General features: G+C 38.7%; 2 protein-coding genes across 8 annotated transcripts in view; one reads left to right on the top strand and one right to left on the bottom strand.

The window, feature by feature from the left end:
* Positions 1–19,535, bottom strand: part of LOC26536261 (unconventional myosin-VIIa) — an 893,412-nt gene that overhangs the window by 150,284 nt on the left and 723,593 nt on the right. The gene's annotated exons all lie outside the window — the stretch shown is intronic.
* On the top strand, positions 4,323–7,197 carry LOC120322410. Its single transcript, XM_039377703.2, has 2 exons — positions 4,323–5,847; positions 6,186–7,197. Exons 1-2 carry the CDS (start codon positions 5,842–5,844, stop codon positions 6,759–6,761), a joined length of 582 nt encoding a protein of 193 aa, XP_039233637.1. The 5' UTR covers positions 4,323–5,841; the 3' UTR covers positions 6,762–7,197.

The raw sequence follows: 19,535 nt of genomic DNA, 5'->3' as shown, positions 1-19,535 counted from the left end.
GCCCGAACAGGGACCGGTGCGCGTACGATACAACAAAACGTTTTGTAAGTTCGCGGCTCGCAATAACATTTGCGGCAACCGGCCTAATCGCGAGTGACAAGAACGCGCAACTCACGGAAAATTAACATCTTTCGTTCGTTCCAATTCACTCTGGCATATCGAACTTAACTTGTTCATTTGCCCATCGGTGGACTCCAAGGACTGAAGGCAGGGCCACAGACCACCCCTCAATCCTGTACGCATCGCTGGATCCCAAGTAGTCTTCGTTAGATAAAAAGGATGAAATCCGGATCGTCGGAGGGAGGAGCCACATCAAGAAGAATACCCATAGTACTGTAAGCTTAACCAACCAAATTTTAAAAAAAACTCAAAACTAACAAATAAATTGAACAAAGAAACATAAATTTAAGTGATCAATAAAAAACCGTAAAACGATAAAACGAATAAAAAGATCACAAAAGTGATATAACAAATTCCAACTTTACGATTCCCAAGGGACCCTCTAAAGTACAAGGAAAAACCAGCCACTGGTTATAAAATTAAAAAAAAAAAAAAACAAAATACAAAAACATATTATTTTCAAGACACAAAAACATATTATTTTCAAGTAAAAACACAAGGTCTTACTAACCCAATCCAAACATAATTAGAGATAAGCTCCATCATTTGCTCCCCTGATCTTTTTTAAAACTCGACCCATTCTTAGTTCGGTTTTACTTATTGTTTTATGGCTAACGCGAACAACCTGATAAGACCCTCTATACTTAGTGCCGAACCGACTAGACAACGCGTCAGACAACAGGAAGAATTAGAACACAATAGAATCATGGTCGAAAATGTAGACAGAGCTGCATTAGCAGCCACAATTAGCGAAATCCTAGCACAACAATTACCAAGTTTCTTGGGACGCCTCAATTCTTCGGAAGAATACGCAAACGTAACAGACCAGGTAATTGCCCCAGAGCATGCAGGGAACTTAGGCGATTTAGACCGAGTACCGGATATAGTTAAATCTATCCGGGACCTTTCAGGTGATCCGTCCGAATTTAGTTCTTGGACGAAAGGAGTAGACCGTATCTTAGAAGCATACAGTGCTTTCCAGGGTACCCCGAAATACTATGGTATTTTACATACCATACGTAATAAAATTGTAGGACCCGCCGATACGGCATTAGAATCTTACAATACTCCTCTGAACTGGTTAGCGATTTCGAAATGTCTAACTCTGCATTATGCTGACAAGCGCGACATTAACACATTAGAATACCAAATGACGATGCTTATACAGGGTGCCAACCATCTGTGGAAGAGTTCCATAAAATGGTTTATAAACACCTATCCCTAATCCTAAACAAGATCGGTTGTATGGGATTAGGGAGAGAAGCAGAACTGTTAATGGCCTCGTCTATTGGGAATTAAAGAACCAGTAGACTTACCCTCGGCATTACACCTTTGCCTCAAGTTAGAAAATCAGAACTTTAGGGCAAAACATGCAGCAAACATAGGACAGACAAGACAGTTTAGGAATCAGTCTTCAAAGCCTTCACCTGCTCCTCGCAGTAATTTATTTATCAATAGACAACCACCAATTCCACCCCCCTGAACTCGATATTATCAATTCGGACAGCAACTACCGACCGCTTTACCACGACAAAACTTCACTTACCAGCTTGCACAGCCAGTAGCTGCACCTCGACCTTTTCAGAATAGGCAATTCCCGCCACAGCAGTCAGCGCCACCTAGGCCACAGGCCCCAAAACCACTGCCTCGTCCAGAACCTATGGATGTGGATCCCAGTGTACAGACAAGAATGGTGAACTACATGAACAGACCTCGCTTTGAACTAGGTAAAAGACCACCTGGCCCAATACCAGATGGGATGAAGCGTCAAAGGAACTTTAACATACAGACTGCAACAGAAGAAAACGAAACGCGTTCCACGGAGACTCCATTAACCACGACGGACTACGAACAAGCTATGGCAGAGTACGAGGACCACAACTACCTTGACGACAACTTGGACGACTACATAGATCAGATAGATGAAGCGGATGCTGACAATAACACTTACGACTACTACGACAACGCTGGGTTAAATTTTTTAGAATAAAAAATTCCTCTCTTCCATACTTTTTATGCAAGATGAGGAATGGCAAATTTATTAGAATACTTATAGACACCGCTTCAAACCGAAATTATATCCAACCTAAATTCGTCAATAACCCTATACAGAATAAATCACCTTTCAATGCTGTCTCAGTAGGCGGCAGCACAGTAATTACGCATCATAAGGTAGCAAACCTTTTTAATATTCAGGATGTTGAAGTAAAATTTTTTCTGTTGCCCTCATTAAAATCTTTCGATGCCATTTTGGGCAATGATAGTTTAAAAGAATTAGGGGCAGTAATAAAAATCAGCAAAAATATTATGATATTAAAGAACGGTCTCTCGATCCCCATAAAAGAAAAAACATTCGAAGCAGTCAACACAATTATTCCGAGAACATCCCACTTGTCCGACAAACAAAAAACCAAGCTAAGCGAACTACTCAAGTCGTTTCCAGACTTGTTCGCAGACCCAAACCAAAAACTGACCTACACAACTAACGTAAAGGCAACGATCCGAACCTCGTCCGATAATCCTATTTACTCAAAATTCTATCAGTATCCAATGACACTGAAAGATGAAGTAAACAAACAGATAAAAGAACTTTTAGAAGATGGTATAATTCGACCTTCTAGGTCTCCGTACAATTCACCAGTGTGGATTGTACCCAAAAAGGCAGACGCTTCAGGCGAAAAAAAATATCGCATGGTTATTGATTATCGCAAACTCAATAAAATAACCATTGCAGATAAATACCCTATTCCTGAGATAAATGAAGTTCTTACCCAATTAGGGGACAATAAAGTATTCTCCGTTTTAGATCTGAAAAGTGGTTTCCATCAAATCTCGTTAAAAAATAGTGACATAGAAAAGACCGCCTTCTCCGTAAACAACGGAAAATATGAGTTTACACGACTCCCATTTGGTCTTAAGAATGCGCCCTCAATTTTCCAACGGGCATTAGATGACATACTTCGTGAACATATTGGAAAAATATGTTTTATTTACATAGACGATATCATCATATTTAGCAAAGATGATGATACGCATATTGAGAACTTGAACAAAATTTTTCAAACTTTACAGAACGCCAACATGAAATGTCAGCTAGACAAATGTGAGTTCATGAAAAACAAAGTCGAATTCCTTGGATTTGTTGTCTCCGATAGGGGAATAAAAACAAGCCCGAGTAAAGTGGCAGCGATAGCAAAATATCCCTGCCCTAAAACTTTGAGGGATCTAAGATCCTTCCTAGGCCTTTCCGGCTATTATAGAAGATTTATACAAAATTATGCCAAATTAGCAAAACCCCTAACTTCACTTTTAAGAGGGGAAAATGGACACGTGTCCAAAAGAATGTCATCCAAAAAAATAATTTCATTAGACAAAGAAGCTCTAGAATCTTTCAAGAAGCTTAAAAGTAACTTAGTGTCAAAAGAAATAATTCTCCGTTACCCAGATTTCAATAAGGAGTTCCATTTAACTACTGATGCTTCAAATTTCGCGATCGGCGCTGTTCTATCGCAAGATAACCACCCTATATCATTTCTTTCTAGAACACTTTCCAAAGCCGAAGAGAACTACGCGGCGAACGAAAAAGAAATGTTAGCCATAATTTGGGCACTCAAGGCCCTCGAAAATTACCTATACGGTAAAGCAAAGGTTAAGATCTTTACAGATCATCAACCTTTAACACATTCTCTGAGTAGCTGGAATGGAAACGCCAGAATCAAGAGATGGAAAGCTTATTTGGAGGAATATGATTATGAAATATTTTATAAACCAGGAAAAGAAAATGTTGTTGCAGACGCGCTCTCAAGAATACCTTTAGAGCAGATTAACTCTGTTGCCTCTACACAACATAGCGCCGAAAGTTCTAGCCATGACCTAATCCCTAGCGTCGAAGCCCCAATAAATGTTTTCAAAAATCAAATATTCTTTTATAAATCAAATAAATATGACTACAAGTTCACCATCCCATTTCCTACTTTCCATAGACATGAAATATACAGACTCGAATACACCACGGACGATATAATAAGAGACCTAAAAAAACACCTCAACCCTTCCGTAATTAACGGCATTCACACGACTGAAGACATTATGGGAAAAATACAAACAACCTACAGAAGTCACTTTAAAGGAATCAAAACTCGATTCACCCAATTCAGGATAGAAGACTTGACAGACGAAACTGAATAGGAAGATAGAAATATATAGGAGAGCACATCGAAACGCTCTAGAAAATCAAAAGCAACTAGCAGAAACCTATTATTTTCCAAGAATGAAACAAAAAATTATACATTTAGTTAAGCAATGTAAACTTTGCAAAGAAGCTAAATATGACAGACACCCCCCAAATCCGGAAATTCAAGAAACTCCTATTCCAGAATATCCCGGTCACATATTGCACATTTACATTTATTCTACAGAACGACACTTAGTACTCACTGCAATAGATAAGTTTTCTAAATTAGCGCAAGCACGAATTATAAATTCAAAAGCAATAGAAGATATCAGAACGCCTTTGCGTGACATTATATTTTATTTCGGAGTCCCAAAACATATCGTTATGGACAACGAAAAAGCTTTCAATTCCCAATCAATTAAGTTCATGTTGGAGCAGCTACAGATAGAAGTCTATACTGCCCCACCATACAAAAGTACCGTTAACGGTCAGGTAGAACGATTCCATTCAACACTCTCAGAGATAATGAGATGCCTCAAGAAAGAGGGCACTGAGAGAAATTTTAAAGAACTTTTAGAAAGGGCAGTTTACGAGTACAATTACAGTTTTCATTCGGTTACAAAGAAACGACCATTAGAAGTATTCTTCGGTAGGAGAGTAACAACAGACCCGGACCAATACGAGACAGCCAGACAAGACAATATTGAAAGACTTAAAAATAAACAGAAAATTGACCGAACAAACCACAATAAGAAAAAAACGAAATACTAAACTATCAGCCAGGAGAAGAAATATTCGTAAAAATAAACACTAGACTAGGTTCAAAGCTTTCCCCAAGATATAGGAAAGAAATAGTTAAGGAAAACAAGCACACTACAGTAACAACAGAATCGGGAAAAACGGTACATAAAAGCCATATCAAAATCTAAAATTTTTCAGAATATTACTATGGATTACGAACGATGTCAGTGGAACGATGAACCTTACAAACTATACGAACGCACAGATACTGACAATGAACAAGGGGATCGGAAAACTACAAACCTCAACAACTACCTCATTAACCTCGACCAAATCCAAACCGCTTTAGATATTTTACATGAACATACGGAAAATAACCTTAAACGCAGTCCATTATACGCTACCCTTCACCATGAGATAAACACAACTACTCACATATTCCGAACAATCACAGCCTTTCCCAAAACTCGAAAAACTAGGTCCTTAAATTGGCTAGGGTCAGGATGGAAGTACATAGCGGGTAGCCCAGATCATGATGACCTGGTTATGATAGAGCAGAACTTAGATAAACTTATTGACAATAATAACCAACAGGTCATTATTAACAAACAGTTAGAAGGAAGAATAAATAAACTAACTTCAGTATCTAATGCTCTCAGCAATTCTATTCAAAAAAGCAGTTCAGTAAGTATAGAGACGGCTATTAGTTTGCACAACCAGATTCGCCTTTTAAAAGAAGAAATTATTAACATTAAAATATGCCATTCAATGGGCACGATTAAACGTAGTTAACACACTTGTATTAAATGAAGATGAGCTAATTGAAATCGAGAAAATTTTTAAAAGAAATAATATGCCAACCCTATCAATGGAAGAAATAATGGAGTTTTCCGATGTGTCAATTCTACATAATAAAACAACACTTCTGTATATTGTAAAAGTTCCAAACTTAGAATAAATACAATACCAAGACCTTATTATAAAACCCATAGTAAAAAACAATTCAATCATACACTTAAACTTTCAAGAAATCATTGTTTACAAAAACATTACCTATGGCATTCCCCAAACTTGTAAAACCGTAGAATATATAAAAATATGCGATAAGAAAAAAATTGTTAATATAAGTAATTCAAAATGTATACCAAAGCTAGTTCAGGGACAGAAAGCGCTGTGTAGTTTTAGCAATGCCGACCATGTACCCAAAATAGAAGAAGTCGACGATGGAATCATCCTACTAAACGACTACGATGGAAACGCAACATGGAACAACACAGAACTTTACCTAGAGGGCACCTATCTGGTTCAACTATCAAATGACTCGATAATTATCGACAACCAGCAGTTTAGCAACTTGGAACCTACAGTCTCGACCCCCGGAGCACCTCTTGTGCAGTTTACGGCCGAAGAAAAAGAAAGACTTAAGGTTCTATCCCTTAAAGCATTGGAAGCATTGCACATAAACAGCACTGGACAGCTGATGAACATAAGAACACATTCAACAGTTAACAGCATTACTTTGTTAACACTCTTTGGGATTGTGCTGGTTCTCATCCTTGGTTTGCACATCTATAGCCAACGGAAGAAGAGCATAACCCTGCAACTAGGTCCCACGCCTGGAATGGAAGCGAAAGTCACCACGATTCTCGCACCTACAACCCGCGAGCAATCTTCGACTGAGGCACAGCACCAGCTACCTCAGTTCAACGACATTCAATACTTTTAGAGACAGCTTGAGGACAAACATAAATTGGGGGGGGAAGAGTTAACAACAAAAATGTTTAAATCCAGAACAATGAACCCCAATAAGCAAGCTTCAATCTGCAAGCTCAGCGTCTGCATAATTTCCTGCACACGCCGAGCTGCCAAGCAGAATTCGATAATTTCCTGCACACGCCGAGCTGCCAAGTAGAGTTCGAAGAATTTGATTGGTAACAACTTCCGCTCCCACCAATGCAAGTGATTCCAAGAAGACTGCACGGATTTGACCAGCAAAACATCAGCCGATGTCGTGGCCTATTGGAAAGCTACGGAGCCGACGCCGATCCTCTGCCACCAACGGCAGCGCAGCTCACAGCCAAAGACTCACAGCTTGCTAGGGACAGCTTAGGGTAATTTAGTTGCAAATTGGATTTATACAAATAAAGTCGTTCTTAACTGAACTCCAATTTATTTTATTATTTTTTTACCTTGCTAACCGAAAAGTAATTAACTTATATACTTTATATGGTCGGAAACGCTTTCTTCTGCCTGTTACATACTTTTCAACGAACCTAGTAAACCCTTTTACTCTACGAGTAACGGGTATAAAAATCAACACCAAGAAGGAAGGAAAAGTAGAGAGCAATCCCCCGCCACAGCTGAATACAACAAATTTTTGAAGGAAGACCCCAACAGAAAATATTACACGGCAAGTATCGTGTGTAGAATAAAATAATATTTAGTCTTAAAAAAAATGTAATAAAACAAGATCAAGATACAGGGAATATTGTAAAGTATTAAAAAGATTAAAATCTATTGTAACCATACTTAAAAGAAAACAATCTGGAATATGTAATAAAAAGTTTTGAAGATTTGAATTTAACAATGGCAACCGGAGGTGCAGCATCAATCCTTTCTGTGAGCGGGATATCTAACGCCCTCAATATGACAATGATATTAATTAACCGAATAAAATGTGTACAATTAAGTGAAGTAACCAAAAAAATAAAGGGATAGGAGGGCAGATTACCGCTAGCAAAAATGTAGTTGAAGATTATAAAATCCAAACAATCGACCCAACTGTAAAATGTGAAATTACCCTAGAGGTAGTTAAATCTTTACCAAGTCTTTGCCCAGGAGAACTAATCCAATATGTAGGCTGGAGAGAAGCGGCGGAAACCGCTATGAGTCTTTATAAAATTCGAAGCGAACAATATTTTATCGCTTTAACAATTTTACGTAATAAAATCATGGGAGCAGCACATGATGCTCTAACTAACCATGAAACAGTTTTAATCTTCCAAGCAATTCTTTTAGGATTCGATTTTATTTATAACGATAAGAGACCAATCCATATTCTCGAATCAGAATTAAGCATCCTTAGGCAGGGACGCATGGCCATTACAGAACTCTACAACGAAGTAAACAAGAAAATGACATTACTGATAAATAAAACCATTATGACATATGGAAAAGACAGTGAAATAACCAAAGAAACGAATTAAACAGTGAGAAGCAATGCTCTTAGAATTTTTGTTTCTGGATTGAACGGTTCAATCTCAGAAACACTATTTTCTCTAAACCCACCAGACTTGCCTAATGCTTTGGCAAGGTGTCAAGAATTAGAGTCTAACAACTTTTGAGCCCAATTTGCAAATAGGTATTATGGATTTAGGAATGAAAATAAAGGTCAGGGAAATAGTCTAAGATTTAATACAGTAAAATCCAGACAGAATAATAATAATAATAATAACAGAATGAATACTAATTGGAATAATAACCCGAATAATAATTGGCCGCAAAACGGGAACTTTGGGCAAAATACTAATTGGAATTCAAACAACAATTCTAAGGTACAACCCCCACCAGAACCAATGGAAGTAGAAAGTTTCATAAAGTATCAAAATCGTCCGAATAATAATTACTATCGTCCGAGTACTAGTTTTAGCAGACAGAATTATAATAATTTTGCACAAAGAAATATTTATAATCAAAACCAAGCACAAAAAATTGAACCACAAAATCCATTAAAAAGGGAAGCAACTGGGGCAGTAAGTCAACCAGCCCAGAAAGGTATGAAAATAAATACCATTGATGAGGATCATATTTTAAGTCAACGACCTACAGTGGAAATACAAAAAAACAACTAAAAATAGTAATCGGCACAGAAGCCTCCTTTTACTATATCGAAAAGGGAATTACCAATTCACAAAAGAGTATCTACAGTTCATGGATACTCAATTATAAAATATTACCATATACTAACAATATTTGAAGCGAAACATATGTTTTATGAAATAGAAGGTTTAGACTGACTTATTAGTTGGGTAAAATCTATTAAGGAAAATTTGAGCTAAAATAAATGTAGAGATAGTGTTATGACAATAAGTTTATGATAATAAGGCCGTTTTTGGGCGTTAGAGTGGGCGTGGTAAAAAGTTTTTTGGCAAAACGATAGAAATTTACAAGACTAATACAAAAATGAAATGAAACGAAATGAATATCAAAACATTTTTCAAAAGTGTGGGCGTGGCAGCTTTGTGCGGTTTGTGGGCGTTCGAGTAGGCTTGGCAAAAAGTTGTTTGGAAAATCGATAGAAATTTATACTTTATATGGTCGGAAACGCATCCTTCTGCCTGTTACAAACTTTTCAACGAATCTAGTATAACCTTTTACTCTACGAGTAACGGGTATAAAAAGTTTATCACCAATAAATTTACTAAAATATTTAAATGAAGTATTTTTTTAAATAATTTTTTAACAACAATTTTAATTTGCATAATATCTACGTACCCTAGACTACTACAATTCGGCCCTCTTCTGATCTTGTCGAAATTTTTAACTTATAGCTTTAACATGGTCTCTTCAGTCGATATTTGGTAAATTTTTTTTTTTTACAATTTTCCTATACTTAATTATACAAATTGATTTTGTACTCCCTATCCAATGTTTGAAATCTAGCTACTCCAGACATCTTGATATGGATTACGTGCCAATTGAAAACCTTCAGCATCTTTTATCAAAAACCTATAATTTTTGAATACCTTCCCTATTACTCCTAGCAACTTCTTCTCTAGCAACTCCTCCTATACTATCGAAATTCTTAGCCATAATATAATCTCCTACTTTGTACTGCGTACTTGTTTTCTTCATACTAATATATCTTTTTTCATTATCACTCTGTTCTTTTAATTGCGATTGCGCTAATTTCTAATTTCACTTAAGTTATCTAACTCTTCTAATTTTTGTCTTAGCTCATCAATAACTTTCCCCTTTCCTCAATTCCAAACAACATCTTGCCCGGTGATTGCGCTATACTTCTTTGTTGGGTATTATTTAAAGAATAAATACTTAATTAATAACTGCATCCTAATGCAATCCATTTTCAATGTCTGTCAATTTAGCGATTATAGGCCCTAATATTCTATTGATTTTTTCTACCTGTCTATTGGCCTGGTGTGAACCTGTCGCTATCTTTATGTGCTTAATATTTTATTCTTCCATAAACTTTGCAAAATCTTCGAATGTAAAACAGTTGCCCCTATCTGATACCATAAATTTCGGCCTTCTATATGATCTAAAATTATACTTTAATTCTAGAATGTCTTCTTTTGCGTTCGTTGTCTTTGTTGCATATAACCTATTAAGTGGATTTTTATTACAAACATATGTTTCTTTACCCTACCGGTATCTACCAGTCCATAATGATCGATGTGTATTGTCTTAAACGGCACGTTTCCCTTTGTAATGCTGTGCAGCATCCTTATTCTTTTCCAGTCTTTTGTGAAAATGCACGCATCTCAAACAATTTCCTATATGCCTAAAATTTTGTTTTTTCATATTCGAAAACCAATAAGTCTTAACAATAGCATCAATAACCTTATCTCTCCCAAAGTGCCTAATTCATTGTGATATTTGTATAAAATTTTTTCCTCCATTTCTTCTGGCACAGAAAACCACAATGGGCCTAGCAAGTTTGTTGCCACTGCAAGCCAAGGACCGTTCGGAAATTCAGCTCTCTTCATTGGCGGCGGATTTAGTGCTCGGAAAACCAGAGTACAATCCAGGCAGTCCTTTAAAAATTTCCCGGCGTCCTTGTCCACTTGGGGCCACTACACATTGGCTCTTACTCGCCGCTTTATTGCCGATTGTATGCGTACCCCCCTCAACATAATTGGTTCCACTCATGTATTGTATACCTCCCTGTTGTTAATAACAGTTGTTGTTGAAACTGATTTAACGGTTTACGGGCCTCTTGTATTACATCTTCGAAACTACTTTCAGCGGAATGCTTGATCTGAGCTTGATTGTTCTATATTGCTGTTTGTAATATTATTTATTTTTATTCGAGATAATGCATCAGCAACGACATTTGTTGTTCCGCGTTTTTATATTATTTTTGGGGTGAAACTTTCTATGAAAGAATACCATCTTTTCATTTCTACGTTCGGGTTTTGATCAGAGATTGTAACGGATATAGATTGATGGTCAGCTTGTATTTCTATACCGATTACACCATATAAATAATTTCTAAGATTTTTTAGAGCCCAAACTATGGCTAAGAATTCTTTTTTATTTGTTGCATAAAGTTGTTCGGTTTTATTTAAAGTTTTAGATATGAAAGTAATTGGTTTACTATCCTGTGATAAAACCGCTCCGATTGCTACGTCTGATGCGTCTGTTGTCAAAGTGAATTTTTTGTTATAATCTGGTTGAACCAATTCCACTTGTGCTATTAAATTATCTTTAAGTTCGTTAAAAGCTTTTACAGCTTGTTCATCTAACTGTACTGAAATTTTTGTTAGCATTCTAGGAGAATTCCCATCTCCTCCTAAGTATTTGGTTAAGGGTTTGGCAATTTTTGCATAGTTTCGGACAAACTTTCGGTAATATCCAGTGAGGCCTAGGTAACTTCGAAGCTCTCTAATGTTTTGTTGAATCGGATACTTCATAATTGTACACATTTTTCAGGATCCGTTTTAAATATATTGTGAGAAACAAAATAACCAAGAAATGCTGTTTCTAATTTAAAGAATTTAGATTTTTCAAGAGAAATTTTCATATTAGCTTCTGGTAAAATATTAATTATTTGAATTAGATCGGTATAATGTTGTTCAATTGTATTTGAAAAGATTATTATGTCGTCCATATAAACATGACAAGTTTTTCCAACTTGTTCTCCTAATATATCGTACATTGCTCTTTGAAATATTTGCTTGGGGGTGTTTGTTAACCCAAATGGCATACCTAAGAATTAAAATTTCCCATTATTAATAGAAAAAGCTGTTTTTTCTATATCTGACTCTTTCATTCCAATTTGGTGATTGATTCCAAATCAATTGTTGAGAAATATTTTAACTTTCCTAAGTTAGATAATAATACAGACGGGTTTTGCATCGGGTATCTGTCCGGCATTGTGCTTTCGTTTAATTTTTTATAGTCAATAACTAGACGATGTTTTTGAGTTCTACCTTCGTTTTGACCCTTTTTGGGTACTACTCAATGGTGAAACATTTTATCGATTTCATTATTAACAAAATATAAGACTGGCATAGCAGAAGCAATGTTTGCTATAAATTGCCCTGTCATAGTCAGTATTGATGTCTCCTCGAATATGGGTTCGAAAAGGTATTTGCATATTTATTTTAGAATGCTCCTTTTAAATTTTATTCATTCTTATACCCGTTACCCGTAGAGTAAAAGGGTATACTAGATTCGTTGAAAAGTATGTAACAGGCAGAAGGATCAGGATCAATAGCCGAGTCGATCTGGCCATGTCCGTCTGTCCGTCCGTCTGTCTGTCCGTATGAACGTCGAGATCTCAGGAACTACAAAAGCTAGAAAGTTGAGATTAAGCATACAGTCTCCAAAGACATAGAAGCAGCGCAAGTTTGTCGATTCATGTTGCCACGCCCACAAACCGCCCAAAACTGCCACGCCCACACTTTCGAAAAATGTTTTAATATTTTTTAATTTTTGTATTTTTCTTCTAAATTTCTATCGGTTTGCCAAAAAACTTTTTGCCACGCCTACTCTAACGCCAACAAACCGCCCAAAGCTGCCATGCCCACACTTTTGAAAAATGTTTTGATATTTTTTCATTTTTGTATTAGACTTGTAAATTTCTATCGATTTGCAAAAAAACTTTTTGCCACGCCCACCCTAACGCCCACAAATTGCCAAGAACTGTAAGTGTTCAAGACTCTCCTTCCCTCCACTAGCTGAGTAACGGGTATCAGATAGTCGGGGAACTCGACTATAGCGTTTTCTCTTGTTAATTTGCAAGAGTATTGAAACACACTGATGGTGCCTGTTCACACAGCCGTGATAAACTGTCAGCCAAATTTTTGTATATAACTTGAAATTTATACGTCTGGAGGTGTAATAGCAGTCTTTCAATCCATGCCGGCGGTTTTGGGGTTGGTTCAAAAATTGTGTCCAGGGGCTTATGGTCACTAATTCAAACTCCAATCCCAGTAAGTAAAAATAATATCTCTTTACTGCCCAAGCCAAGTCCAAACTTTCTTTCTCAGTTTGGGAGTATCGTTTCTCCACATCGGTTAAGCTTCGAACCTACAGGGCCAGCATCTGTTATCAATCTAGTTTTATTGTTGGGGTCAAAATATGAGAGACTTTGGATTTTAGCTAACGCTGACTTAAGTTTTTGAAACCCCTGGTCTTGAACTGGTCCTTCTCATCTTTCTCATCCTTTTTTAACAACTCACGCTATGGTTCCGTCATATCGGACAGGTCTGGAATACCCACGTAGGTGACCAAGCCAAGGAAACTCCGCGTCTCTTCTTTATTTTTGGGTTCTCGAAAGGAACCGATAGCAGCTATTTACAAGGATCAACCATTATCCCTTTATTCGTTGAGATGTGCCCCATTTGATATTATTCATTACGTTATAGCACGATGAAAGAAGTTCCTCGAGTCGTCTTTGGAAAATTTCAGGACCCGCGTTTAAGCAAAACATCAATCGCTTGTATCTGAACAGTCCTCGAGGTGTGATGAAAGTGGTAATCGGTCTACTTGCTTCGTCCAGTTCCAGCTGGTAATATGCGTACTTTATATTTAGTTGGATGTAGCCATTCGGCTTAAACGCAATTACCATCGGGGAGATCCAAGGACTGTGACCAATCACTGGATCTATTGTTAGCTTAACGCTAACGCTTTTCCATTTTGGGAACGGCGCTATGATTTTAATGTGGTTAGCCGGTACCCTATTTGGAGAACATTTAACTTTGTAGCCGTTTCCCTCCCAAGCAATAACTGCCGTTCTTTTTCAATGACGAAAAATTACGCAATTTGCTCCGGATTTTCCTTGATCGCTATTGGTGCCTCAAAGACACAAATAACATTTAATATTTCCAATTCGGCATTTAATCAATTCTTCATGTTCATCGTCACTATGTACTTTTAAACAATGTTTCCGCTTTATATCGTTACCCTCTTGGTTTTCATTTTCAATTCGATGTATATTTCTACGCTTGGAATTCTGATTGTTCGATTGTGGGTATGGGCGTTTTAGAATCGTTCGGCATTTGCTGGCAAAATGACCCAGCCGAGAGCACCGATTACACCTAATCTGCCGAGCCGGGCACGTGGGACTATCTTCTTTATGGCCTGTCCGCCCACACTCGCTATTATGCAGTTTTCGTGGTTTCCAATTAGAAATTTTGTTTTGTCATTTTTGGAGTTGCTGACGCAGTCGTAGTATAAATTTCCCCACTGTTTCGCTTCGTCAGAAGACATTTTTCTAAAAAGGTGTCTTTCAAACGTCAAATTTTGTTTTGGTGAAAAGTACTATGTTAATTTCTCGACCAATATGGAGATAACGTTATTATTAGCTTTATCGTCTATTTAACGATAGCATACGGTACTGCGTATGCAACCGTCTGCAGTTGCGTGTCACCCAAATGTAATAATTTCATTCACTTTTGAGTTACCGACGCCTTCCACCTGTAGGTATATGTTGAAAGCTCGGAGCCACTTCTACCATTCATCTCGAATGGACTAAATATCTGTACCGGAAATTTGACTTTGACCGCTGTCAAATAATATTAAACATTTGTTTAATGCGTATTTTATTTTCATCAACGTTTGCCTCTGACCACTGTCAGATAGAACTTATTTTTTTTTTACAATATGCCTCTCTGACCGCTGTCAAATAGAATTTAATGTAAGATATACTTGTATGTACAATATGCCTCTCTGACCGCTGTCAAATAGAATTTAATGTAAAATATACTTGTATGTACATATGTGCAAGCTTTTTAAATAGGTTCGCAGGGGATGATCCCTCGCCTGCAGACGCTATTATATTGTAGGTCCAGGTATCCTCAGTGCCGCCGTTGGCTGCTGGGATGTGTGCTGCTCCTGTGATTATGTCCCGCGGCTGTTAAGCCAAGGAAAGTTTACTTCTTACGAAGATTATGGTGGAGGGCGTGACTTAGCCCCCGTGGTCGATCGTAGGCCTTGTGGCTCAACGAAATTGTTCAAAATGAATATTACAGCTAACAAAGACTCGCAGCGGCCACGCAAATATGCTGTGTTTGCCGCTGCGCACGAACATCCGGCCCAATGCCGGGTCATCACTTTGATGTTATAAATCATGCACTGAGTTAACTGTTCTAGTACGTTGGCTCGTGTTAACTAGCCCCCCTTCAAGACTACGGCCGTCCTCGGTTGGTCCTAATTCGGCGATCATCCCATTTAATTGGATTGTAGATCTCAGCGCTCCGATGAACCGTTGACAGGTGATGCCGATACAAATCAATGCACAACAAATCGCTGCTACGATAAATATGCGATGTGAATGATTAGTATCAATTTCTCTCCCGAACTCTTTGATGAACTCCAAGATACGTTCACTCAGCTGGTAAGGGTAGGGGAGACTAAGAATATCTCTGTTGGCGGTGATATTCAATGATGGGGAACTCGCTACCCCTGAAGCTCCTATTTGGGACTTATCGTAATTTATAAAGGTGGTGTCATTTATCACGACGCGATCGTTGAAGGTAATGAGGTGTGTGCCACTTAGGTAGACTTCTGTTCCGTTGGCCACCGTGGCTGGCCGGTCATTGATGATGATAATTCCCTCATCCACACGGGTGAGCGGGTGTAGGTCGCTTGGCTGAGACTCGCAATGCGCTAGCACGCCTGCGTGTAGTTCCCTGGCGCATGAGCTTTCCGTTGATAGTTGGCAAAAGGTAGCCCCCGGTGTTGGGGTGCAGTTTTTGATTGTATGGACTTCTTCTCCACACTTTGCTACCATGTTGTCGGTTATTCGCAGCATAACTGCTTTGCAAGTGACTGGGAAAATAGTGACCTTCTTACAAGATAATTTTATTTTGCGGAATTTGATAATAAAGTGTATCATGTTGGAGGATTGTAGTATTTTTACAGACGATGCGGACATAAGATCCTTTATGGGGGTATCTGTGAGTTTTTTCAGCCAAACTGATTTTAAGTCTGCATGATCTAGGATATTTGGGCCGACAATATTGTTTTTCGCCAGTGTTACGGCCAACATTAGATTCTTTAACTCTACATTAGTATCCTATCGTATAAATGGTCGGTGTCAATTTGGGTATTTTTATGTGTTTGCAGGATTTGATTAACGGTTGTTGTTAATTGGTTGATTCGATTTTGTATTAATTTTGATTTGCCTATTGTTTGATTGTGTCAATTGCCACTCTGTGAACCTAATTCTTTCTAGATCGCCGGCATCGCCACCGTCCTTGCTACTACCTTTAGCATTAAGCCTAGAAAATCTAAACTCCTTGCGATTCTGTGGTGGACTTTTAACGAATCCAGCGTGTCCTCAAGGTGCGAGGTGTCCACTTCTTGTAATCTCCTCATATGAGACTGTGGAAGCCTCTCGTTCATGCTGCTTGTTTCTTCTATTACGCGCATGTATTCCGAAAGATTTGCCGAGTGGGCGAGTACGCGAGCTCCCACACCAGGATCTCTCCATCTACGATGGGGATATACCTTGTTTGTGAATAGTTAGTGATGTGCGCTGACACCAATACCAGTGAGAGGAGGATGAAAATTCTGCACCTGTGGGAATGTATTCATTTGCTTTTCGCTTTTTCTAGACCGCTGAGGTTTATCCCATCACCAAAGAGTATGCGTGGCAGCATGATTCGACAAACTTGCGCTGCGTCTATGTCCCTGGAGTCTGTATGCTTAATCTCAACTTTCTAGCTTTTGTAGTTCCTGAGATCTCGACGTTCATACGGACAGACAGACGGACGGACAGACGGACGGATATGGCCTAATCGACTCGGCTATTAATCCTGATCAAGAATATATGTATACTTTATATGGTCGGAAACGCTTTCTTCTGCCTGTTACATACTTTTCAACGAATCTAGTAAACTATTTTACTCTACGAGTAACGGGTATAAAAATGTAAAATTAGCGAGAAAGTTGTATTTGTGGACCACCCTCCCTTCAATGAGGACCGTGGTCCCCAGGTCTGCTTGTATGGCTTTTTCCTCACACAAGGGAGTGAGCTTACTGCCAAGCCTTCTATTGGTTTTGACCAAAACCATTTCGCCCACTTCGAAGACTCTGTTTTGTCGAGAAGCATTCTCTCTAGACCTTAGTGCGTCTTGGGCACTTTTAAATTTGTCAGCAATCCGTTCTTGTGTGTCGTCCGTGTATTCTTGTATTGCGTCGACTGGCTTCGACTAGTAGTGGCTAACAAGATTATTTTCACGGTATCACTTATGCCCTTGTCAATTTTTAGGCATCTGGCGAGCTCTCGTAGAGTGCTGTGGAAACGTTCCTTGCCCGTTTGAGACACTGTGTAGGGGTGGTTGTCTAGCATGGCCGTGATCGTGTGCGATTTTAACGATGGCTCTTTGTTGCAGTAAATCACTTTGGCCTTTGGAAATAAATTCATGACCTGTAACAAGGCCGGTTTCAAATCCTCAATTGTTATTGACGGCACATGCTGTACGACGGCGAATATCGAATACTTGTCAATGCAAGTGAGAAAATATTTTTTATCCGTTGAGAATATGTGTATGTGTAGCATTTCTCCTACATGAGAGGGAATCGGTGACTCGTCAATCTCTTGTTTCTTCGGATGCCTATCATAATTAGCTTTCGCGCATGTTTTGCAGTTTTGTCGTTTCTTATTTTTAAAGAGAAAGAAAGAGGGTTTTAGCGGAAAGCGGGCCTCTTCTAGAATTAGTTGGTTCTGGAAGCAATTTAGGGGCTTATCCGTTGTTTATATGGTGTAAGTGAGGGAAATCTCACTGTGAATGGTCGCGCAGCATGATTCTGCGTCCTGTTCTTCTATGGCATTAATTTGCTGCCTAGACAGGGTATCAGCAAACAAATTTTCTTTTCCCGGTTTATAGACTACCTTCGCACCCGTTTCCTCGATGCGAGCCTTCCACCTTTTAATTTTCGCGTTAGAGTTAGAATCTGATACCGAGAATGACAATGGCTGATGGTCGGTGAAGATATTTTTCTTTCACCGCATATAAATAGTGTCGCAGCTTGGCCAACGCCCAAACGATGGCTAATAATTCCCTTTCATTTGTGGCGTAGTTCCTTTCCCTGTCCTTTAATGTCCTCGAGATCATTGTAATAGGACGGTTCTCTTGTGAAAGCACAGCTCCAATACCGTAGGCTGAAGCATCCGTCGTTAGATAGAAGGGCTTCTTGTAATCCTGATATCTGAGCATAACATCTTCAGATGCCAAAATGTTGCGCAATTTTTCGAAAGAATTTTTTTGCGCCTCATTGAATTGTACTTGGATGTGTCACGATCTATGTCTGCTTACACTTCCATTCTTGCCCTTTAAGATGTCTGAAATAGGCCTTGCTATGGCTGCAAAGTCCTTAATAAAGCATCTGTAATAGCTCTCGAGACCTAGGAATGATCTAACCTTAAATACTGATTTTGGTTCAGGGAACTCTTTTATGGCCCTGGCTTTTTCTGGGCCGGTGGCAGTGCCATCACTGTTGACTATAAAGCCAAGAAAGTTAACGCTTTTTAAAAAACAAAACTTGACTTTTTTACTAAGACTCTCATATTTGCATCGCTTATGGTTTTTAAAACCCTATCTACGTGCTTGACATGAGCATTCTCGTTTTCTGAGAAGATTATTACATCGTCGACGTAGACATAGCAAGTCTTGCCGATTTGCTCTCTGAGAATGTCATCAATGGCTCTCTGGAAAATGCTGGCAGCATTTCTCAAGCCAAAGGGAAGCCTCTTCAATTCGTACTTCCCCCCGCTTAAGGAGAAGGATGTTTTTTCTCGGTAATTTTCCGCTAAGATGATCTGGTGATACCCGGATTTGAGGTCCAGGGTCGTAAAGAATTTGGCCTTGTCCAAGTTGCCCAGTATCACGGAGATATCTGGCATCGGGTATTTGTCTGGGATAGTCCTTTCGTTTAGCTTACGAAAGTCTATGACTAATCGTCTATTTTGATTGCCGGCCTCGTCAGTTCCTTTTTTATCAACCACCCATGTTGGGTTGTTCTAAGGAGACACCGACTTCTGAATTATACCATTTTTAAGCAGGTCTTGGATTTCGTTGTTGACGAAATCTTCTGCCATAAAGGGGTATGGATACAATTTGGCGTAAATGGGCTCTTCGCTAGTCGTCCTAATCGTGGCCACTACCGATGTGTTATATGGCAGGGCCTCGTTGGGATCTGCGAAGGCGTTTTTTTGGCGCTTTATCATCCCCAGAAATGCCTTTTTCACCAAAGGTGGTGCATCTGCGCAGTCCACGTTAGTAAAGTTGACGTAAGTGCAGTTATGGAA

This window comes from Drosophila yakuba, chromosome X (assembly GCF_016746365.2).
Source record: "Drosophila yakuba strain Tai18E2 chromosome X, Prin_Dyak_Tai18E2_2.1, whole genome shotgun sequence".
In the NCBI taxonomy this organism is placed as follows: domain Eukaryota; kingdom Metazoa; phylum Arthropoda; class Insecta; order Diptera; family Drosophilidae; genus Drosophila; species Drosophila yakuba.
This window is presented reverse-complemented; position numbering and strand designations above follow the sequence as displayed.